Source organism: Vulpes lagopus, chromosome 4, assembly GCF_018345385.1.
Source record: "Vulpes lagopus strain Blue_001 chromosome 4, ASM1834538v1, whole genome shotgun sequence".
Taxonomy (NCBI): domain Eukaryota; kingdom Metazoa; phylum Chordata; class Mammalia; order Carnivora; family Canidae; genus Vulpes; species Vulpes lagopus.
In genome coordinates this window covers 134,861,637-134,880,219 of record NC_054827.1, presented here as the reverse complement: position 1 = coordinate 134,880,219, position 18,583 = coordinate 134,861,637, and the positions used below count along the sequence as shown (strand labels likewise).

At 43.4% G+C, this 18,583-nt stretch overlaps 1 protein-coding gene across 1 annotated transcript in view; it reads right to left on the bottom strand.

The window, feature by feature from the left end:
* The window catches only part of RELL1 (RELT like 1), a 63,385-nt gene that overhangs the window by 17,404 nt on the left and 27,398 nt on the right, over nucleotides 1-18,583 (bottom strand). Inside the window, exons 2-5 of the mRNA XM_041752757.1 lie at nucleotides 15,473-15,697; nucleotides 13,059-13,130; nucleotides 5,415-5,472; nucleotides 2,782-3,018 (exon numbers count right to left, since the gene is read on the bottom strand). Of these exons, the coding sequence (XP_041608691.1) occupies nucleotides 2,782-3,018; nucleotides 5,415-5,472; nucleotides 13,059-13,130; nucleotides 15,473-15,697 (592 nt within the window). The remainder of the gene's footprint in view (nucleotides 1-2,781; nucleotides 3,019-5,414; nucleotides 5,473-13,058; nucleotides 13,131-15,472; nucleotides 15,698-18,583) is intronic.

Below are 18,583 nucleotides of genomic sequence, written 5' to 3'. Positions count from 1 at the left end.
TCCAGGAAATACGAATCAAGAGTGAATCAAAAGTCTAAAGGATCCCATATGAACTCAGCCAAAAAAGTTGGGGAATCAAAGAAGAATGTCCTAATCAATAAGGAGAGGCATTCCTACCCAGCAAACACTCCTGTCCCCTGACCAACTTTGCAGTGGATTTTAGCACATCACACACTCTGCCAGGTACTTTAGAGAGCACAACAATGCATTAAAAAGCATGGTTACCCACATTCTAAACAGTCTCAGGGATGTGGTTTCTAAGAGGGACATGGGTTGACCACCAGCTATTTTAACCACAGAAAGCAGGCTAAAAGCACTAGCTTGCCAGTTAGACTGATGTAACCAAATGTTCACTCAAGAACTGCCTTGAGTGCACCCCTCAGAGAGTCTTATCTCTGCACACACATGGCCAGAGGAGCCCCAACTATACATTTTCTCAGAATCTGTTGGCGGGAGGGTTTCTGTGTGTGTTCAGTTTTCGACTATTTTTTTTTAAAGCAAATTTGGGTTAATTTTCCTTAAGGGTTAAGGAAAATGTTAAGGGAATTAAGGAAGAAATTTTCATGAAGAGTGAAAAGAGACATTAAGGAAATTTACTCAGTTTGACTGTTTTTCTTTTATTATCCATCAAAACTCTGAAGTCTTTCATAATAGCTTCCCTCTGGTTCTCCTCTAAAATTCCCTTAACACTAAGATAAAATAGATTCTTCTTCTTCATCCAAATGAGATCACCAACCACAAGGAGGAGGGAGCCCCTGAGCAAGTAAAAGAAGGATTAGGGGAAAGTTGTAACCACAGATCCACTTGGTCAAAATGGAAGTCTCCCTTTAAGCAACACGAGAAGCCGGTCATAATTAAACACTCACAGTATTCTACGTCCAACAAAGAGAGTTGCATTTGGTTGAAATTGCATTTGCTGAAAATTTCAGCAGATTTTTTTTTAAAGCAAACAAAATACGCTTTGTTTAAACAAGCCCCAGGTTCTCATTACATTCCACATTCACAAATTCCCATGACTCTGCTTCTTAATAAAACAGTGTGGTCATGAGTTGTACTCTTTTGCTGGAAGTGGGAAGCAGCCCTGCAGTCTTCTAGTTGCTTGTGCAACACAATATAAAACTCGACCATCAAAATAACAACAGTAACAGTCGCGAACAGTTGCGTGCATAGTAAGGGCCAAAAACTGGCCTAAGACCTTTCCATGAGTCAACTTATTTAATCCTGCCAGCAACCCAGTGAGGTGAGTGTTACTATCATCCTCATGTTATAGAGGGGAAAACTTAGGAATGGAGAGTAGTGAGTTTGGAAGCAGTCACGCCAGCACTTGAATGAGGGAGATACAATGGGTTCAGGCTACTCTCCCCAGGGAGAAAGAAGGATCCCTAGAGAAAGAAGGATCACATCTGCAGTCCTGTCAACTTTTGCTTCCCCAGCTCGGCTCCAGCACACATACTCTTGACCATTACTTTCTGCTGTCTTTCTGGATGTACCCTCACAAGGGGACTCCTGCCTGAGACTCAGTATGGATACTGTGGACACGCCAAAGCACTCCCCTGCACAAATGCTCTCCATGCAGTTCAATGGATTCATCACTTGAACTGCAAGAGCCACACATCCCAGATGGGCCACCAGGAAATGGTACTGGAGGACTGGAAAAGCCAGGACCCAGGTAAAGTGATCTAAAAGAGAGCAGTCCCAGGAATCCACATGGAACTTATGTGGCAGACACTGCAGAGCCGTGGGCAAGCTCCGCCTCTTCCCTGCTCCCCACGAGCAGACCATGAGGGATGGCCGGGGAACTGAGGTCTAGATAGCAGCATGTAAGCAAAACGGAAATGCACCACTTCCAGGCCTGTCTCATCAAACCTCTTAGGAACAATGCTCCTTGCACTTTCTCCTTCTACTAGCACACCCGGCAGAGCCACAAGGTGGAAAGCACCTGGGCCTCTGGACGGTTACCCTAAGAGCCACCCGCCAATCTTTAGGTCTGCACAAGTGAGATATAAACTTCTGTTCTGCATCTGGCTGAGATTTGGGCTTTACCTATTAGAATAAGAGTGCTGGTGAATCCTGTGTATCAACTTGGCCTGACTAACAGATGCCCAGAGAGCTGGTCCCACATTCTTTCTGGGTGTGCCTGTGAGGGTGTTTCCAGAAGAGATTAATCAGCTCTTGAGTCCATATATAGATTGAGTGAAGAAGATAGCCCTCACCAATGAGGATCGGTGTCACCAAATCCCTTAAGGGACTGAATGGACCAGGTCCATTCCTTTTCCAATGGAAAAAAGTCCAGAAAGGAAGCACAAGGGTTTGTCTTTTCCTGCCCGCCAACATTCACCCCCTGGTTCTCAGGCTTTCAGAATAGGGCTGAATTATACCACCAGCTTCCTGGGTCTCTAGCTTTCAGAGGGCAGATGTGGGACCTCTTGGCCTCCATAATCATGCCAGCTAATTCCTATAATAAATCTCCTCATATATAAATAAATAAATTATATATATGTATATGTATATTATATATATATATATATATATATATATATATATATATATATTAGCTCTGCTTCTCCAGAAAACCGTAATAGAGCAAGTAATTAATTTTTTACCTTAATTAATACACCTGACATCTGATCTAGCAATACCCACCTCTTAGGATTATTCTGCTGTTGGAATATAACCCAAGCCAGGCTTAGGACATCATACTCTATATTTAACAGCTACACACAAATCCACACACCACAGCAAGTACGTCACACAAACCCAAAGCATCAACAGGGATCTTACCTGCCAACAGAGAGGACAGTGACCTCTCCTTGACGCCTTGCATGGCCCTGTTTGGACTTGTTGGTGGGTCTTATGAAGTGCCACCGCTTGTGCCTACACCGATGACACACGTCCCTCTCGACAGCACCTCCCACTGTGTGTAGATGGTGGCCACAGATGTGCTTTCCCGGGGTGCCTCCTGGCGACAAGGGCCCCGGGCTCACAGGCGGGCTCCCAGGAGTGCTGGGGGTCACAGGGCTATGGTGGGAAAACGGAAAAGGCAAAATTGGTTACTTCAATAAAGTCCTAGCTAAGGCGATCTCTCCCCCACAATGCAAGTAGCAGGATTAAATCACAGCTGAGTGTCTGCCTCAGTCTCTAAACAAAGAGATCCCCCGAACATATGGGTCTTGAAGGAGAAAAACACGTATGCTCCACTCAAATCATCAAATGACTTAAAGTAGAATATTTGATCCAGACTGATTATTGCATCAAAGGAAGAAAGCTTTTTGGTCAAGATATCAAAAGTAATGCTTAAGAGATGTTGACAGTGTTGATAATAGTAATGAAAATAGCTAACACTTAGTATTCTAAGCATTTGATACAGTTCATCTGTACAAAACCCCATGAGAGTGGTATTATGAGTTTCCTCATTTTAAAAATGAGAAGTTAAGTAACTTGCCCCAGGTCACACAGCTAATAAGTGATGGATCTGAGATCCAAATCTGGAAAGCCTAATTCTAGAAACCATGCTCTTAACTGCCATGCTATAGAAACAAGGGATACTTGTGCTTTAGAAACAAGGGATACTGAGAAAAAATCCAGCCAGTCCATCCATCTAAACTATAAAAAGCAGAAGTAAACAGGTCAGATGTTGGCTCCCTTCAAAAGGCACATCAGGACTCTGGTCCACTAGAAAAGGAAGGCTTAAAACAGGACAGGGCCAGCCTGACCAGGAATCAGCCCTCTGACGTGGTACAGGTAGGTGTAGGTTTGGCGGGGGTGGGAGGGGTGGGAGGGGGTGGCAGGTCACCACAGAGCCTGAGACTGGGGCCTGGGCCAGCAGCCCCAGAGGCACATGGCAGTCTTACGACAGCATATAAACCAGCTTTTCTGCTCCTGGAAGCCGGCCCACTTGTACTTTCCAAAAAAGAAGTGTGCAGACTAGGGAGATAGTTTCAAACATCCTAGATAGTCAAGTTTTCTGGAGTTCTTCAGGGATGCTCTTTAGATGGTTATATTAAAAACACTCAGCAGTAGCTGAGACCAAAAAAAAAAAAAAAATGTGAAATTAACACCACATTGAAGAAAGTTGAATTCAAAATTTTAATAACATTCATTCAACAAACGTTTATCAAATACACAAAACCCAACGAGAGGCATTATCCATTGCCCCAAGATAACTGAGGCAAACGTGCCAGGAGACAACATGGTCCGAACACCAGGTAGGTGGTCTGTGGTCAGGGCTGGAACATGGGAGAAATCCCAGCTCGTGTGTCCCTAAGAACTATCCTGCCAGAGCTTCCTAAACTGACCTTCCTGCACTTTGAGTGACCTCAGTAAAGGGCAAATCTAACATGGCAGTTGGACAAACACACTGTAGGTATCTAAGATGTGCTGGGTGCACCACCCATAGAGTAAAGAGGAAAAGGTCCAAACTCCCTTTGCTCTGTCCCTTGGTCCAGTCTGCCTTCCTGGCCTTTTTTGCTACTATCCACAGTGTATTCTCTGGCTGCCCCAGACCAGAACTCTCCTGGGCGTGTCCCATACTTATATGCTCCAGTGTTTTTGCCCTGGGCTTTCTCCGCCTACAAGCAGTCCCTACTTCTGTCTCTGCTGGTCATATGCCTGGCTCAGATGGCATTTCTGTGAGCCTTCACGGACTTCCCATAGCCCCACAGAGACCCCAGAGCATCCAGTGTTTGCTTCTCCTGCAGCATGGCCATGCTCCCCATCATAAGGCCTCATGCCCCAGGCTCCATTCCCCACTAGACTGAGCCCTCTGTGCCAAGGATCTGTGAATGCCCAGCCCCAGCACTGAGCAGACATTCAATAAATGCTTCTTGCTGAAGAAACAAACAAAAACTATATAGGAATACAGTTCTCTATAATTCATTAAAAGGGAATATAATCTCAACAACCCAACCAGCCTGATTTTCGCTTCGTCGTCATTATTCGCAGAGGGCTTTCAATGTGCCAGGCCCCATGTCTTACAATAACCCAAGGAAGTGGGTGCAATAGTTATCTCCATTTACAAATGATGGAACTGGAGCTCCTAGAGTGGAGTTAACTTGCCCACAGAGAAATGGTCACTATGTGGTGGAGATGGGACTCAACCGAGGTGCCCAACTGCATGGCTGTTATTTCTTTGTCATATCTCCAACACCGCAATCCTCAGTTGGGGCTGAATTCGCCCCAGGGGGCACTGATGATGTGTGGGGACGTTCTGGGTTGTCACAAGAGGACACCAGCATCTACTGAGAAGAGCTCAGGAGTGCTAATAAAAACCCCACGATGGGCAGGACAGTTGCCCACAGCAAAGAATTATCTGGCCCAAATGTCAACCAAGCCAAAGCTAAGAAATCTGCTCCAGCAGATAACTGGGGGGGGGGGGGGGGGGGGAGTGCCACTAAATGGAGGGGAGAAGTGCTCACCTTTCAGGGTCCCCCAGGCTGTTATCTGCTACCATTGCCTTTAAGACATCAACGTTTGCTAAGGAAAAAAAAAAAAAAGAAAGCAAAGAATTAAAACGAAGTGAATCACACAAGAAATCACAGAATGATCACATCAGAAAAGCTTTTGGAAGGAAAATAGGAGAAGAAAAGCTGTTGGAAAAACATCTGAGTTCCTTCAGGTCATGGAGTCCTGGGGTCCCGGAGAAGGGAGGGTTTCTCCCAAGGTAACCCCTCGAAATGGCACCATCTGCAGATAACTTTCACCACGCAAGAACTTAGTATGAGTGACAGAGGATCCACACAAAGGAAAGCAGATCACACCAAAGAGCTGTGCTTCCTACATATCATTCCAATATAACACAGAAAAATACATTTCTTTCCCCCTCCCAAACTAAAGGGAAATTTACATGCTGCTTTCCGCTGCATTCAACTCAATTTGCCAAATATGTAGTGAGATGTATGTGTCGAGAGACCTGTATTCTGGGGCACGTGGGTGGCTCAGTGGTTGAGCATCTGCCTTTGGCTCAGGTTGTGATCCCAGGGTTCCGGGATCGAGTCCCGCCTATGATTCCCCCCACAGGGAGCCTGCTTCTCCCTCTACCTATGTCTCTGCCTCTGTGTCTTTCATGAAACAATAAATATAATCTTAAAAAGAGAGAGAGAGAGAGAGAGACCTGTATTCTAACAACTTGCATGTGCCCCAATGATTAGCCTTAACCTCTGGACACCCACATTATTATCAAGTCTATCCCACATATAATCAGGGATGTGAGAGGGTTAATTTTCCAGGTGCGCCATTTGGCTTAACTCGGCTTCAGGACCATAGAAGATCTTAACTCTGACCAGATACCTTAAATTTTCAAGAGTTGGTCACACATACAGGTTACCTAATATGGACTGAATCAAACCAGACTTCTAGTGTTAATTTTTTTAAGGTCAGGAGTAGGCTGTCAACCAAAACAAACTGAATCTAAGCTTTTTGAGTCCCCACTCCACACTCCACCCCCACAGACACACATGTTCTTTCTGTCTCTTACAGGGTGGTCAAACTCTCAAGGATGAAAGACTAAGTGAATGTTCAAGTTTCTCTCGGATATTCAATTGGCAAGGCCAAATGTTATTACTGACTCCTAACCTTTTGATTGATTTTTTTAAGTGCTGTTCTCATGAGGAACCACAAATTCTCCAGAGACAGAAGAATAAAAAATCACTATTTGCCATGGGAGCCAACAGCAACATTTAACATTTAACATATCAAATGACATCCCTAGAGAGGAAAATTAACTCTAGCTCCAACACTACTGCTCTTAAGTATTAACAGTTACAGGTTTGTATGGTGCTTCTCAATCTTTTAAAAATTAAAGGATTTTTTAAAATATTTTATTTATTTACTTGAGAGAGATCGAGCACAAATGGGACGGAGGTAAAGAGGAGAGAGAGGGGGGAAAGGGCAGAGGGAGAAGGAGAAGCAGACTCTCCACTGAGCAGGGAGCATCCACGGGGTTGGGTTCGATTCCAGGATCCTGAGATATGACCTGAGCCAAAGGCAGCTGCTTAACTGACTGAGCCACCGAGGTGCCCCAAAATTTAAGTTTTTTAATTTAAATAATTATTGCTCCACCCAGGAGCCTTTTGCAACATCTTTTTCCTAATCACCCCCTTGTGAAATTATAATACTGCAGACAGATATCTGTTTATGTCCTGTACATATAGTTATGCTTTATGTATAAAATAATAAGGGGTTTTTGCCCCCATGATCCATTCTCCCCCTTTTTAACCCTTGCAAATGCTTAGTTGTTTTTTTTTTTTTTTAAGAACTATTAACACAGCATACCATCTTTTCTAAAAGAAATATTCTCTTTGGCCTTCATGACTCTCTATGACAAGGTCCAAACACATTCCCTAACACATGTTCTGACCTACATAAGACTACTCCTGTCATTACTGAAAAAGTGCTGAAATGATTGGCAGTTGTCTTTTCCCACTCCACAAAGGCAAGCTACCCTCTATAAGGCAAATTTAAATATAATCTAGTGATGCCAGTCATTTTCCCTTTTAATTAATAAGGACTCAGAAAATTAATTTTTGTTTAGACAAAAGGTTTGGGACTACATCCAATAATTTGCCAGTTGACACTTATTCTCTCTCTACCATCATTTACTATACTTGGAGACCATAAACATTAAAGACGGGAGACAACAACAGAAGGCATGAAAGTAAAGAAAGCAGTAATAGCTCTCACTTATAAGAATGAGCTTTTTAAAAAACAAAAGTTTAAATCATTGCCCTAGAAAATTAATCACTCCCTCAGAAACATGGGATCAGAAAACGATCAAGGAAGATTATTAAAATATATCAAAATCGTTCCTAAAACTGTTTTTTTTTTTATAGACTTGTGTTGTTTCTTCTGTATTCATGTACCTCGCCCTACCTCTTAGAAAAATTTTAAAATGGTCCCTTGTTTGCCATGAGTGAATTCTTTAAGAGTAGACTCGAGTTTCTGTGTCAACATCATTCACACCCTCCCTGTCTGAGGAAGGTTCGGTATGTGGGGTCATGTGGTTTCCTGGGTTGAGAAAACTTTCCACCATGCTTTAATTTGGTTGTAAAATTACAATGAAAGAGCAACCATCTGATTAAGTTCTATTGAATCTACATCTCCTCCTTGATTGTTACTCATAATTACAATAAGCAATAAAGGGAATGCTCCCCTGTACTTGTCTCCCTTCATGGGTTTCCAGAGAACAGGAGGAGTCAGTTACGGAGTAAGGAAAACCTGGCAAGAATAGGAGACATTTTCTAGAGGGTAATAATTTCGAAAAATGCTTCCACTCTTCTGTCCTGAATCTCTGCCTGACCGTAGATATAAAGCAGTCAAAAGCAGGCAAGAAGAATGTCCTGTTTTCTCTCCCACCACTGTCCCCTTCAAAGATTCCCTTGTGGGGGCGCCTGGGGGGCTCAGTCAGTTGAGTGCCTGACTCTTGATTTTGGCTCAGGTCACGGTCTCAGGGTCCTGTGATCAAGCCCTGAGTTGGGCTTCCCACTCAGCATGGAATCTGCTTGTCTCCCTCCCGCTCTGTCCCTCCTGCTGCTCTCTCACTCTCTCTTTCTCAAATAAATTTAAAAAATAAAATCATTTTTAAAAAAGGATTCCCTTGCAATCAAAGCAAATCCCCCAGGTAAGAACTATTGCCACGACCAAAATTAGAATACTGCTGTGTGCCAGCCACTTGGCCAAAGGCTTTACAGACCTTACCATGTTTGACTCTCCTGACAACTCCAAGAGTAGAAAGAGTCATCATGTCATCATGCCCACTTTGTAGACATAGAGACTGAGGCCCTAAAGCTTAGAGCTGACTGGCCAGCGTAATACAGCCAGCATGACGGACCTGGACACAAACCCTGGTCCATCAGACTCTAGGGTAGATGCTATAGACTCCAATGTTCTCCTTCTTACTTCTTCAATATCAAACACTCAATGGTTAATAGTTTAATGCTTCACAGGATGTTTGCGTAATCATAATAGCAAGTCTCCGCGACATACTTGAGAATAACAACTTATAATGGAATCCTTCTTGCCATAATATAAATTGAGCCTCAAGGTAAGAATTTCACAAAAGGATCCCTCTGCCTGATGTGAATAATGAGGAGCACCTGGAGAATAATCCCAGTACTCTTCCTTGTTACCAGATGACACAGGTTAAGGGCCTGGCAGAGAGCCTGAGCTATAGACTTGCCGGTACTTCCCAAATGCCCACAAAACTCAAGAAAACCCCAGGGACCACCCGTACGCTCTTCAATTCAGTCTACTCAGAAAGACAAATTAAGTTAAGGGTAGCACTGTGGTTAATCCAAGCCTGGAGATTAGCCGGAGAATAATCAGTATGCAGGTCAGCTGATGACTCTATGCCCCTAGAGATTTATCTAAACTAACCTGATTTGCAACATTCAAGACATGATATATTTAAACCATAAACAAGAATGTCACCATGAGTACAGGTGAAATATTACCCCATTAGCCAAATGAAAAATGCAAAGCAGAAAACTACTCATAAATCATGATAGCAAATGTTTTTAAATATGCAAATTAGGCAAAGGAGACCTAAATAAACACGGCAAATGGTAATGGATGGTTTGTACTTCCATTTTATTCCTCTTTTTTTTCCAATTTAAAAAAAAAAAAAGGAAAATTAAATTAACATCAACAGGGAGGTCTAAATTGATACTATGTTCAGAGACTGTTCATGACATAGACAAAAGATTAAAAATGCATTTGTTCTATAGAGGATTGAAGCCTCAAAGCAAACTAAAAAGCTAGGTTATAAACTGGGAAGAGACTTTATGTATGGATCTAATTCTGCCCCTGTGGTCTGAGCACTGGCTGGAAGGCAGAGATGGCCATGTCTGGAAAAGGGTTTTGGGGAGGTGAGATGTCTCCTCATGGCCAAGGAGAACCACCACCCATCCTCAGAGGTCATGGTCACAGGAAGATGAGTGAAGGCAGGGACGAGGGAAGAGAGGAGAGAGAAGGAAAACAGTGGCTTAGCTGTTTCTCTAATGGACCTACCGGTCATTGGTCATCAATGCAAAGGAAACAAAGAGGCCACTTTCCAAAAGGAAAGAACATTACAACAGAAAAGAAGGGACGCCTGGGTGGCTCAGTGGTTGAGCGTCTGTCTTTGGCTCAGGTCACGATCCTGGTCCAGGAATCGAGTTCTGCAGGGAGCCTGCTTCTCCCTCTGCCTACATCTCTGCCTCTCTCTGTCTCTCATGAATAAATCAATAAAATCTTAAATAAACTAATTAATTAAATAAAATAGAAAAGGACTGGAGCGCCCGGGTGGCACACAGTCAGTTAAGCTTTTGACCCTTAATCTGAGCTCAGGTCTTTTTTTTTTTTTTTTTTTTCAAGAATTTATTTATTATAGTCACACACAGAGAGAGAGAGAGGCAGAGACACAGGCAGAGGGAGAAGCAGGCCCCATGCACCGGGAGCCCGACGTGGGACTTGATCCCGGGTCTCCAGGATCGCGCCCTGGGCCAGAGGCAGGCACCAAACCACTGCACCACCCAGGGATCCCTGAGCTCAGGTCTTGATCTCAGGATCAGGAGTTCAAGCCCTGCATTGGGCTCCACACTGGGCACGGGGCCTACCTCAAAAAACACTAATAATAATAAACAAAGAAAATTAAAAAGGACAGACCTCTCCACCAACAACTGTGGGAGGCAAGGAAATTACACAACATACTTCTTCCAGAGCATCAAACGCTTCTCCTCTGCTGCCATGAAGAGAAGAGGCCCACGATGGGCGCCACCCTGCCATGCACTGGCTGTATAAACTCTGGGCCTCTGTTTTCCCATTTGCAAAATAGGATGGCAAAAGGGCCTACCTGCCTCCATAAGGTAGTTTTGAGAATTTAATGAGTTAATGCTTAAGGAGTTTCATCAACTATCATATCTGTGCTTTATCCCCTTGAAAGGAAGACGCTTTCTGTCCCACCCTCCTGACACCAGGAAAGAGACAGTAACAGCAAGTGGTTAGGAACAGACCCTGGAGTCAGATGCTAGAGTTCAAATCTCAGCTCTGCCACCTGCCACCTGCCAGCTGCTGGCATGTGATATTCGCATTAGCCAAGCCCTATGAGCCTCTCGGTTTCTCAGCTGCAAAATGGGAACCAAGTATCTGAATTGTAAGGTTGTTGGCCCCTAGAAAGCCCTTAGACCAGGCCTGGCACACAGCAAACAGTGCATCCTAGGAGGCTGTACATAAGAACTTCAGCTCCTACAAAGTTTTTGGTTTACTTATTTCTGATTCAACAGTCAGGAAGCCACCTCACTCCACACTCACTAAGTTAGCAATTGCTCCAAGCTTTTAGAAACCCCAGGCCCAAAAGTCCCCAAAGGCCCCCAAGCCATGTGAGGTAGTTTCCAATGCACAAGGCACACCATGCCTCACTCTGTGTACCTCTGTAATGGCTGAAGTTTCCATGCCAAGAACATATTTGTGTATTTCTTGTACAAATTAAAAACCACTTTTTATGTAAAAGAAATGTGCACCCTCAAGTGTTGAAGAATAGCATCACCAAGTACTGGTCCCTGAAGGAAGGTCTCTGGAGGATGGAGAGCAAAATCCAAGTGTTCCAATCACTTTTGTTGTTATTTTAAACACCATTCTATTAAGGCTGATTATCTGGTTTTACATCCTGTAGAAACTGGACGCTACAAATTACAAGAGAGGAGAGGTAATGTTGCGTAGTTGAAAGAGACTCACACAGGGCTCTGCTGTTGACTAACCGTGTGAACTCAACTACTAGAAGTCTTCATTTCTGTACCTGGAAAATGGGTATAATACCAACTCTAGAGGAATATCCTGAGGATTAAATGAGATTATGCACATAAAGCACACTCTAAAGAACAAGGAAAATTATGCTGAACCATTTAAAATTGCGTTTTCTCTCAATCAAAAATGCTGACCAACAGCCTGGGCTGGGCAGATGATCTCACTGACAGTGAGGATATCAGGGTGGGACCCCCAGGGAAGGGCTGGGGGCAGAGGAACAGATATTTACTGAGCAGCACAGAGGCATTTTACCTTTTGGACAAATGACTTGGCTGCATCAGCGCACACAGCAGCAGTCAGCTCGGACTAGAGCCCCAAGGAAAATGTTTTCTTTTCAATTCTCAGGAGGACCCCAAAGTGGGGCGATCTGCAGCTACCGGCGATGTGGGCAAGGAGTTCCACACACTCCAAAAGTGTCCGAGGGCCTCACCATGTGCACCTCTGTGATGGTATCCTACTGAGCTAACAGCCAGTGTTTGGAACAAGGACCCTAATTTATCTAATCAAGATTCAATTCATCCTCTATTCCAGAAGATCGGAATTTAGAGTACACTTCAGAGGGGAAAAAATGGTTCCATCCACAAAGGTTAAACTTTTTAAAAGTTTGAACACTTCGGAGCTGATCACCAAACAGGCAAATCCGTAGAGACAGAAGCAGCAGGTGGCCAGCAGATGGCTGGGGAAGGGCAGCGGCCTGGGCAGGGGCCACCTAACGGAGACCGAGTTTCAGCCTGGCCTCAGGACAACCTTCTGGAACTAGGCCGTGCTGATGGCTGGACATCACTCCCAACATACTTAAAGCCACTGAACTGTACATTTAATGACAACTTTTTTATGTTTTGTGTATTTTACCTCATTTCTTTTTAAGTACAAAAAAAATAATACACCACATCTGAGTGCCTATTATACTAGGCACTTTATGTGCAAGACGTCACAACAATGCCACAAGGTAAATGTTGTTTATTACCTTCCTTTGATGGAGGGGACAATGGAGGTTCCATGAGGTAAAGTGACTTTCCCCAAATCAAGGTGAGGCCAGGATCTGAAGGCGAGCCCAAGGCTGGCTTTCTGCAACACTTAGACCTACTGACTCTTCGAAAACACACTTCTGCGAAACTCTCATGATCAGATAATCTGGAAGCGGACGTATTTGTGAGCTTAGGTAAAGGGTGTTGCCAATGACCAGATCCACAAGACAGGCCATACAAATTCTGACCCTTCGAAGCAGTGTTTTCAATAAAACATGAATACTAGACTGTTCTCGAACACCAAAACATCCATACCTTCATTTTTCATGATGTAGTGGACAATCTGCCCAACGGTGTCACTATTTTCATTGACACTGTCATTCAACTCTGAAAGAGAAGGAGGAGGGGACAATGGGTTACACTCGGTCACCTCTGTCAAGTCAACGAGACCTCACTGAACAGTCCCCAGAAACCTCGGCCGTGGCGCTAAGGGTCGAGGCTTTCTTCTTTCAGCCCCCAAATGCCTGACACAGCCCATAGTGACTTCCCTGGCATACCAAGGACCAGAATTATCCATCAACTTCCTCTCAAGTCCAAACACCCACTCACTTTCATGCATGTATGTCAGTCCTTATTACTACATTCCTCCCTCATCCTTTCCTTAAACCTTTAGGGGAAATGGGAAGAAAATAGTTAATCAAAACATACGATCCTCCTTGGATTTTATTTTAACTGAAGACACACTATATAGAGTATGAATTTCTTTTTTAAATCGGGTAATTATTCATCCATGTTTAGAAGACTCTTCTTTTGTTTAAACACACTTCCAAATAACCTAAACTTTGGCTGCGGTGAGTGGTTTGCCCACAAACATGGTTTACTTTAAGAAATTCTGTATATATGACCATCTCTGAAAAAAAAAATCAAACCTCCACCCTGAAACTGTGTAATTTCAGGGAGGAAGGAAGAGGGAGGGTTTGAAATATTCCACACCCTCATTTACAGAGAACAAATCAAGGTGTGCAATGTCCTATTCGTGTACCTGGAGAAGTGGCTTCTCCATCCACAGTCAGCTTCCTCCTCCATGAAAATGCACATTTGGTTGGACAGTGCAAACGCTGACTGCTAAGGCAGCCTACAGAGCATCTGTTAAGGAGGGGAGGAGGAGGCTCGCTTTCTGTTGACAAACACTCAGCTTTGGTTTGCTCATGAGCTACACATGACTCATCCTGCAACCGGGTTCTCTCTCTGCCTCAAAGGTCAGTGGGGGTGGGAAAAACCAACAGGCCAGCAGGCTGGCAAAGAATGAAGAAGCTCCCTCTGCTCTGCTCTGCCCTTTGGGTTCTCTTGAAAGGTGACTGACTCCAAAGGTCCCTTTCTGCAAAAACTGCCCTTTGAAGAACTGAAAGAGATATGGAAGGTTAGCTACTACTCCTCATGGCCCAAGTCAGGAAACGTCCCTAAAGAATGTTGAAAAGAACATCTATGGAGAAAACAGCATTTTATCTCTTGGGTTTTCCCAAACACTACCTAACAACGCCATATTAAGAAGAAAAGGTAAGACACCCTCAAATTAATACTAAGGCACCATTTCTTGTCATACTTTTACTGCACAGTTGACACCATTACTTATTTAATAAATATAAATTCCAATCACATAGATTTAAGATAGAACACCCCCAGCAGAAGTAATATCACAAAAGTGATAAGAGCTATTTAAATTTCCCCTTATTAGATTCTCTTTTAATAAAAATAGTAAGGATTAATATTTACGGAGTCGCCCCAGGTGCCAAACACCAAATGCATCTTCTCTCTAAATTCCACAATAATCCTACAAGGTGGAGATTACTGTCCTCATTTAAATTAAATTAAAATTTTAATTAAATTGGCATTAAATTAACTAAGATTAAATTCCAGTTAAATTGCACATAGCAGAAGTCCAGAGCATATGTAACTTGCCCAGAGCCACAAGTAATGAGCTAGTAGGTATTTAATAAGTGAAAGCCAGGTTCCAGGTGTGGTTACTACAAAATCTAGACTGACACACCACCATACCACCTAACATTAAGATGGATCATTTTGGGGGCACCTGTGTGGCTCAGTTGGTTAAGCACCTGATTTCAGCTCAGGTTGTGAAATCGAGCCCCTTGAAGGGCTCCATGAAGGGTATGGAGCCTGCTTAAGATTCTCTCTCTCTCCCTCTGCCCCTCCACCTCCCCCTTTTCTCTCTCTCTCTCTCTCTCTCTCTCTGACTCTGAGAAAAAAAAAATGGATAATTTTGCTTCATAGAGCTGAAAGTATCTGTGACCGATTTCTCACTTAAAAATCACCTTAGGGGATCCCTGGGTGGCTCAGCAGTTTAGAACCTGTCTTCCACCCAGGGTGTGATCCTGGAGTCCCATATCGGGCTCCCTGCATGGAGCCTGCTTCTCCCTCTGCCTGTGTCTCTGCCTCACTCTCTCTCTCTCTGTCTCATAAATTAATAAATAAAATCTTTAAAAAATAAAAAAATAAAAATAACCTTCACTTGGGCCACCTGCTTAGCTCAGTCAGTAAAGCATGTGACTCCTGAGCTCTGGGTTGTGAGTTCAGGCCCCACACTGGGTGTGGGGACTACTTAGAAATAAAATTAGAAAGAAAGAAAAGGAAAAGGAAAAGGAAAAGGAAAAGGAAAAGGAAAGAAAAGAAATCCACCCCCCCATCTCCATAAAAAGACTGCCAGTATTTACCTATCTTTTCAACCTTCTCCTCTTCCACCTCTTGCTCGGCTTCTGTTGTACAACGATAGCCCTTCTTCTTAAGCAGGTGACAGATGAGGACACCAAATAGACCCATGATGAAGAACACAGGGACAAGGGCATACGCGATATATTCTGGGTGTCCATTCCCAGTATTGTTAGTGGGCGCCGGGGTCGTCTCTGTCCTGGAGTGCAATGTGTGGCTGCCACCAATGTCTACAGAAAGAAATACACATGGTTGCATCAGATGTCTGCCCAGGACAAGAAAAGCCTGAGGACCCTGGGAAACGCTCACATCAAATTGGAGTCTGCTCCCAAAACCCAGGCCATGCAGAGACCAGCGGGTCTGGCCATACAGAGCACAGGCTGAGGGCCAGGCTTGGCTAAAAGTCCAAGTTCCCATCTTGCCCCTGCTACTCATAAACTAAGTCCCACCCTGGGGCATTTCTTTAAAACCTCTCAAGCCAGCCTCTGCTGCTTCATCTGCAGCAGTACCCACACGGTGAGGAAAGCAGGCAGAGTTCAGGTGAAGTGTCAGGCACAAAATAAATATAGAATCATCTGGTGGCCTTAGAGCCTTCCCTAAGCTTAGTGGTTAGGAGCAAGGACCCAGGTCCTTGGGTTCAGGTCCTGACTCCACCACCCAGCAGCAGTGCAACACTGGGCGATAACTTAGCACCTCCATGCCTCAGTTTCTTGTGAAATGGGCATACTAATTAGAACCTATCCACCCTTCTAGGGTGTTATGAAGATGAAATAAATGCACATAAAACATTTAGAACCATTTTTACAACATAATAAATGCTCAACTACACAGCGGGTACCATCTGAGGCACTTGTGATATATCACGGAGTAAGACAAACAAAGATCCTTGTCTTCATGGAGCTTATGTTTTAGAAGGGCTTAGTATATTGACAGATTTAGAGTATGAAAAAGAGAGAAAAGTACAGGATGGTGTCAAGATTTGGGCCTGGGGTGCAAACATGTAAATGGAAGCATATGCATTTTTTGTTCATTCACTTATCCTAATTAAAATTTATCATATGTCCATTAGGTGAAAGGCATAAGGCTGGGAAGTGGATACAGTGATAAACAACATGACTTGGCCAACAACATCTTAGAGCATGTAGAGAAACATCAGAAATGATCCCTAAACAAAACACGTGGGCAGATCATCACAGACTGAGAGAAATGCGGTCAAAAGTATACACAGGGCAACAGGAGAAAAGCTATACACAGGGCAACAGGAGAAAAGCTAACAGTGAGGACCTAGTTTATGACTTCAAAAATAGGGCAGCTAGGAAGGGGGCATCTTTTGAAGAAAAGGAGAAATTTGCTTGTGGACATGTCCAAGTATCACATGGACTTATCACCAAAGGTGCCAACAGGTCCCAAGAGGTCCCTACACATGGGGACCTGAATCTTCTCTAGGAAGGAGAGTGAGAAGCAGAGAACCTGGTGTGGACATCAGGAGACATGATCAACAAAGACAAGAGACAAAGAGCCAACCAACTACATAGAAAACCAGCAAGGTACCAGCCCACAGACACAAAATGAGAAGAGAATTATCAAATGAAGGTCAGGTAGGACGAAGAGTAAAGAAAAACGTCATATTTGATCGAAATGAAGTGGCATGATTTGGAATACTCAGGTTCTCAAATGATGAAACGAAGTTCTCTGCATCAGGGAGATTCCTGATGTTACTTAAGAAACCCAGAAACTGGAAAACTAGATACATTTAATTACAAGCTCTCTCAAAGAGTATTTTGATTAAAAAAAGAATCTTCATGGCAATGATCGTATGGGGCAAATAGAAGGCGTGAAATAACCACATTTCATCACTGCAGCAAATAGTATTCGACAGAAGCCCAATTTGCAAACCAGAGGCTGTACAACAAAGGGCTATCAGTAGTTCATGTGGAAATACCCATTACCTTTGAACAGGAAAGGAAACTGTTGGTTTCTTAGGTTTGTAAAAGGTTGCATTCATTATTTTATCACACAATCTCTAGAATTGGGGATAACCTATATTTTTTTTCTGATTATTCTTCCAGGAATCAATATATTAAATGGATGAACAAATAAAGGGAAGCACATACCCACACCACCACACACACATATACACACACACACACACACACACACACACTTCCCTAACCATATGCAAATATGTCATCCAATTTAGGATTTTAGTAAAAACCAGGAACCTTTCTTTAATGCCCTTTACAATTCTAAGTGAGTCTTATTAATTAATTCCTTTTTAATAACACATATTCCATGCAACAGGAATAGTTGAAGCAGACAACTTCTAAGACTGAGAGAGTTTTACTCCGAGTCACGGCCTGTTTCAATCTGGAGGGGATAACCAATTCTCTTTGGGGGGCACTAGGAAGACAGAGGAAAGCGGAGAGGCTCGGAGTTGAAGCCAACAGTCCCTCCTGAATCAGGTGGTTGAGAATGTGTCTTCATTAATTTGACATGCAGCAAACCCTTGCAAACACTACATATTTAGAGTCCATGATTTATAAACAGTATCAGTCACTTAATCTCATGTAATTACTGTACCATGGAAAAACTGAAGGAGATATGAATCTAAATTAGTGAAACATGAATTACAGAGAGATGCCCTATAGCACTGAAGTTACAAGGTCACACTGCCTGGCATAAATAACAGCGTGGCCACCTACTAGGCATGTCACCTTCGGCAAATTATTTAACTGCTCTGTCCTCAGTTTCCTCATTGTGAAACAAAATCAAATGACTGTACCTTTCTATAATGATTTTAAAACATGGCCCCAAATCTTTTGATTCTCTTCCAATGGAAAAGTCTGTATCTCCTCCCCTTGAATATATCTTCTGGGCTCCGCCCAGCCAATGGAGTATGTTGGAGTGATGCTCTGTCAGTTCCCAAGCTCCAGGCCCTAAGAAACCAACAGCTTCCACTTCCTGTCACTCAGGGCACTTGCTTTTGGAACACAGGCACCATGCTGTGAGGAAGTCCAAGTGTCCCCAAGAAAAGAAACCAATGATAGTCATCAACTTGCCAACTATGTAAATGAGCCATCCTAGAAGTAGGCTCTATGGTCCCAGCTGATGTCACG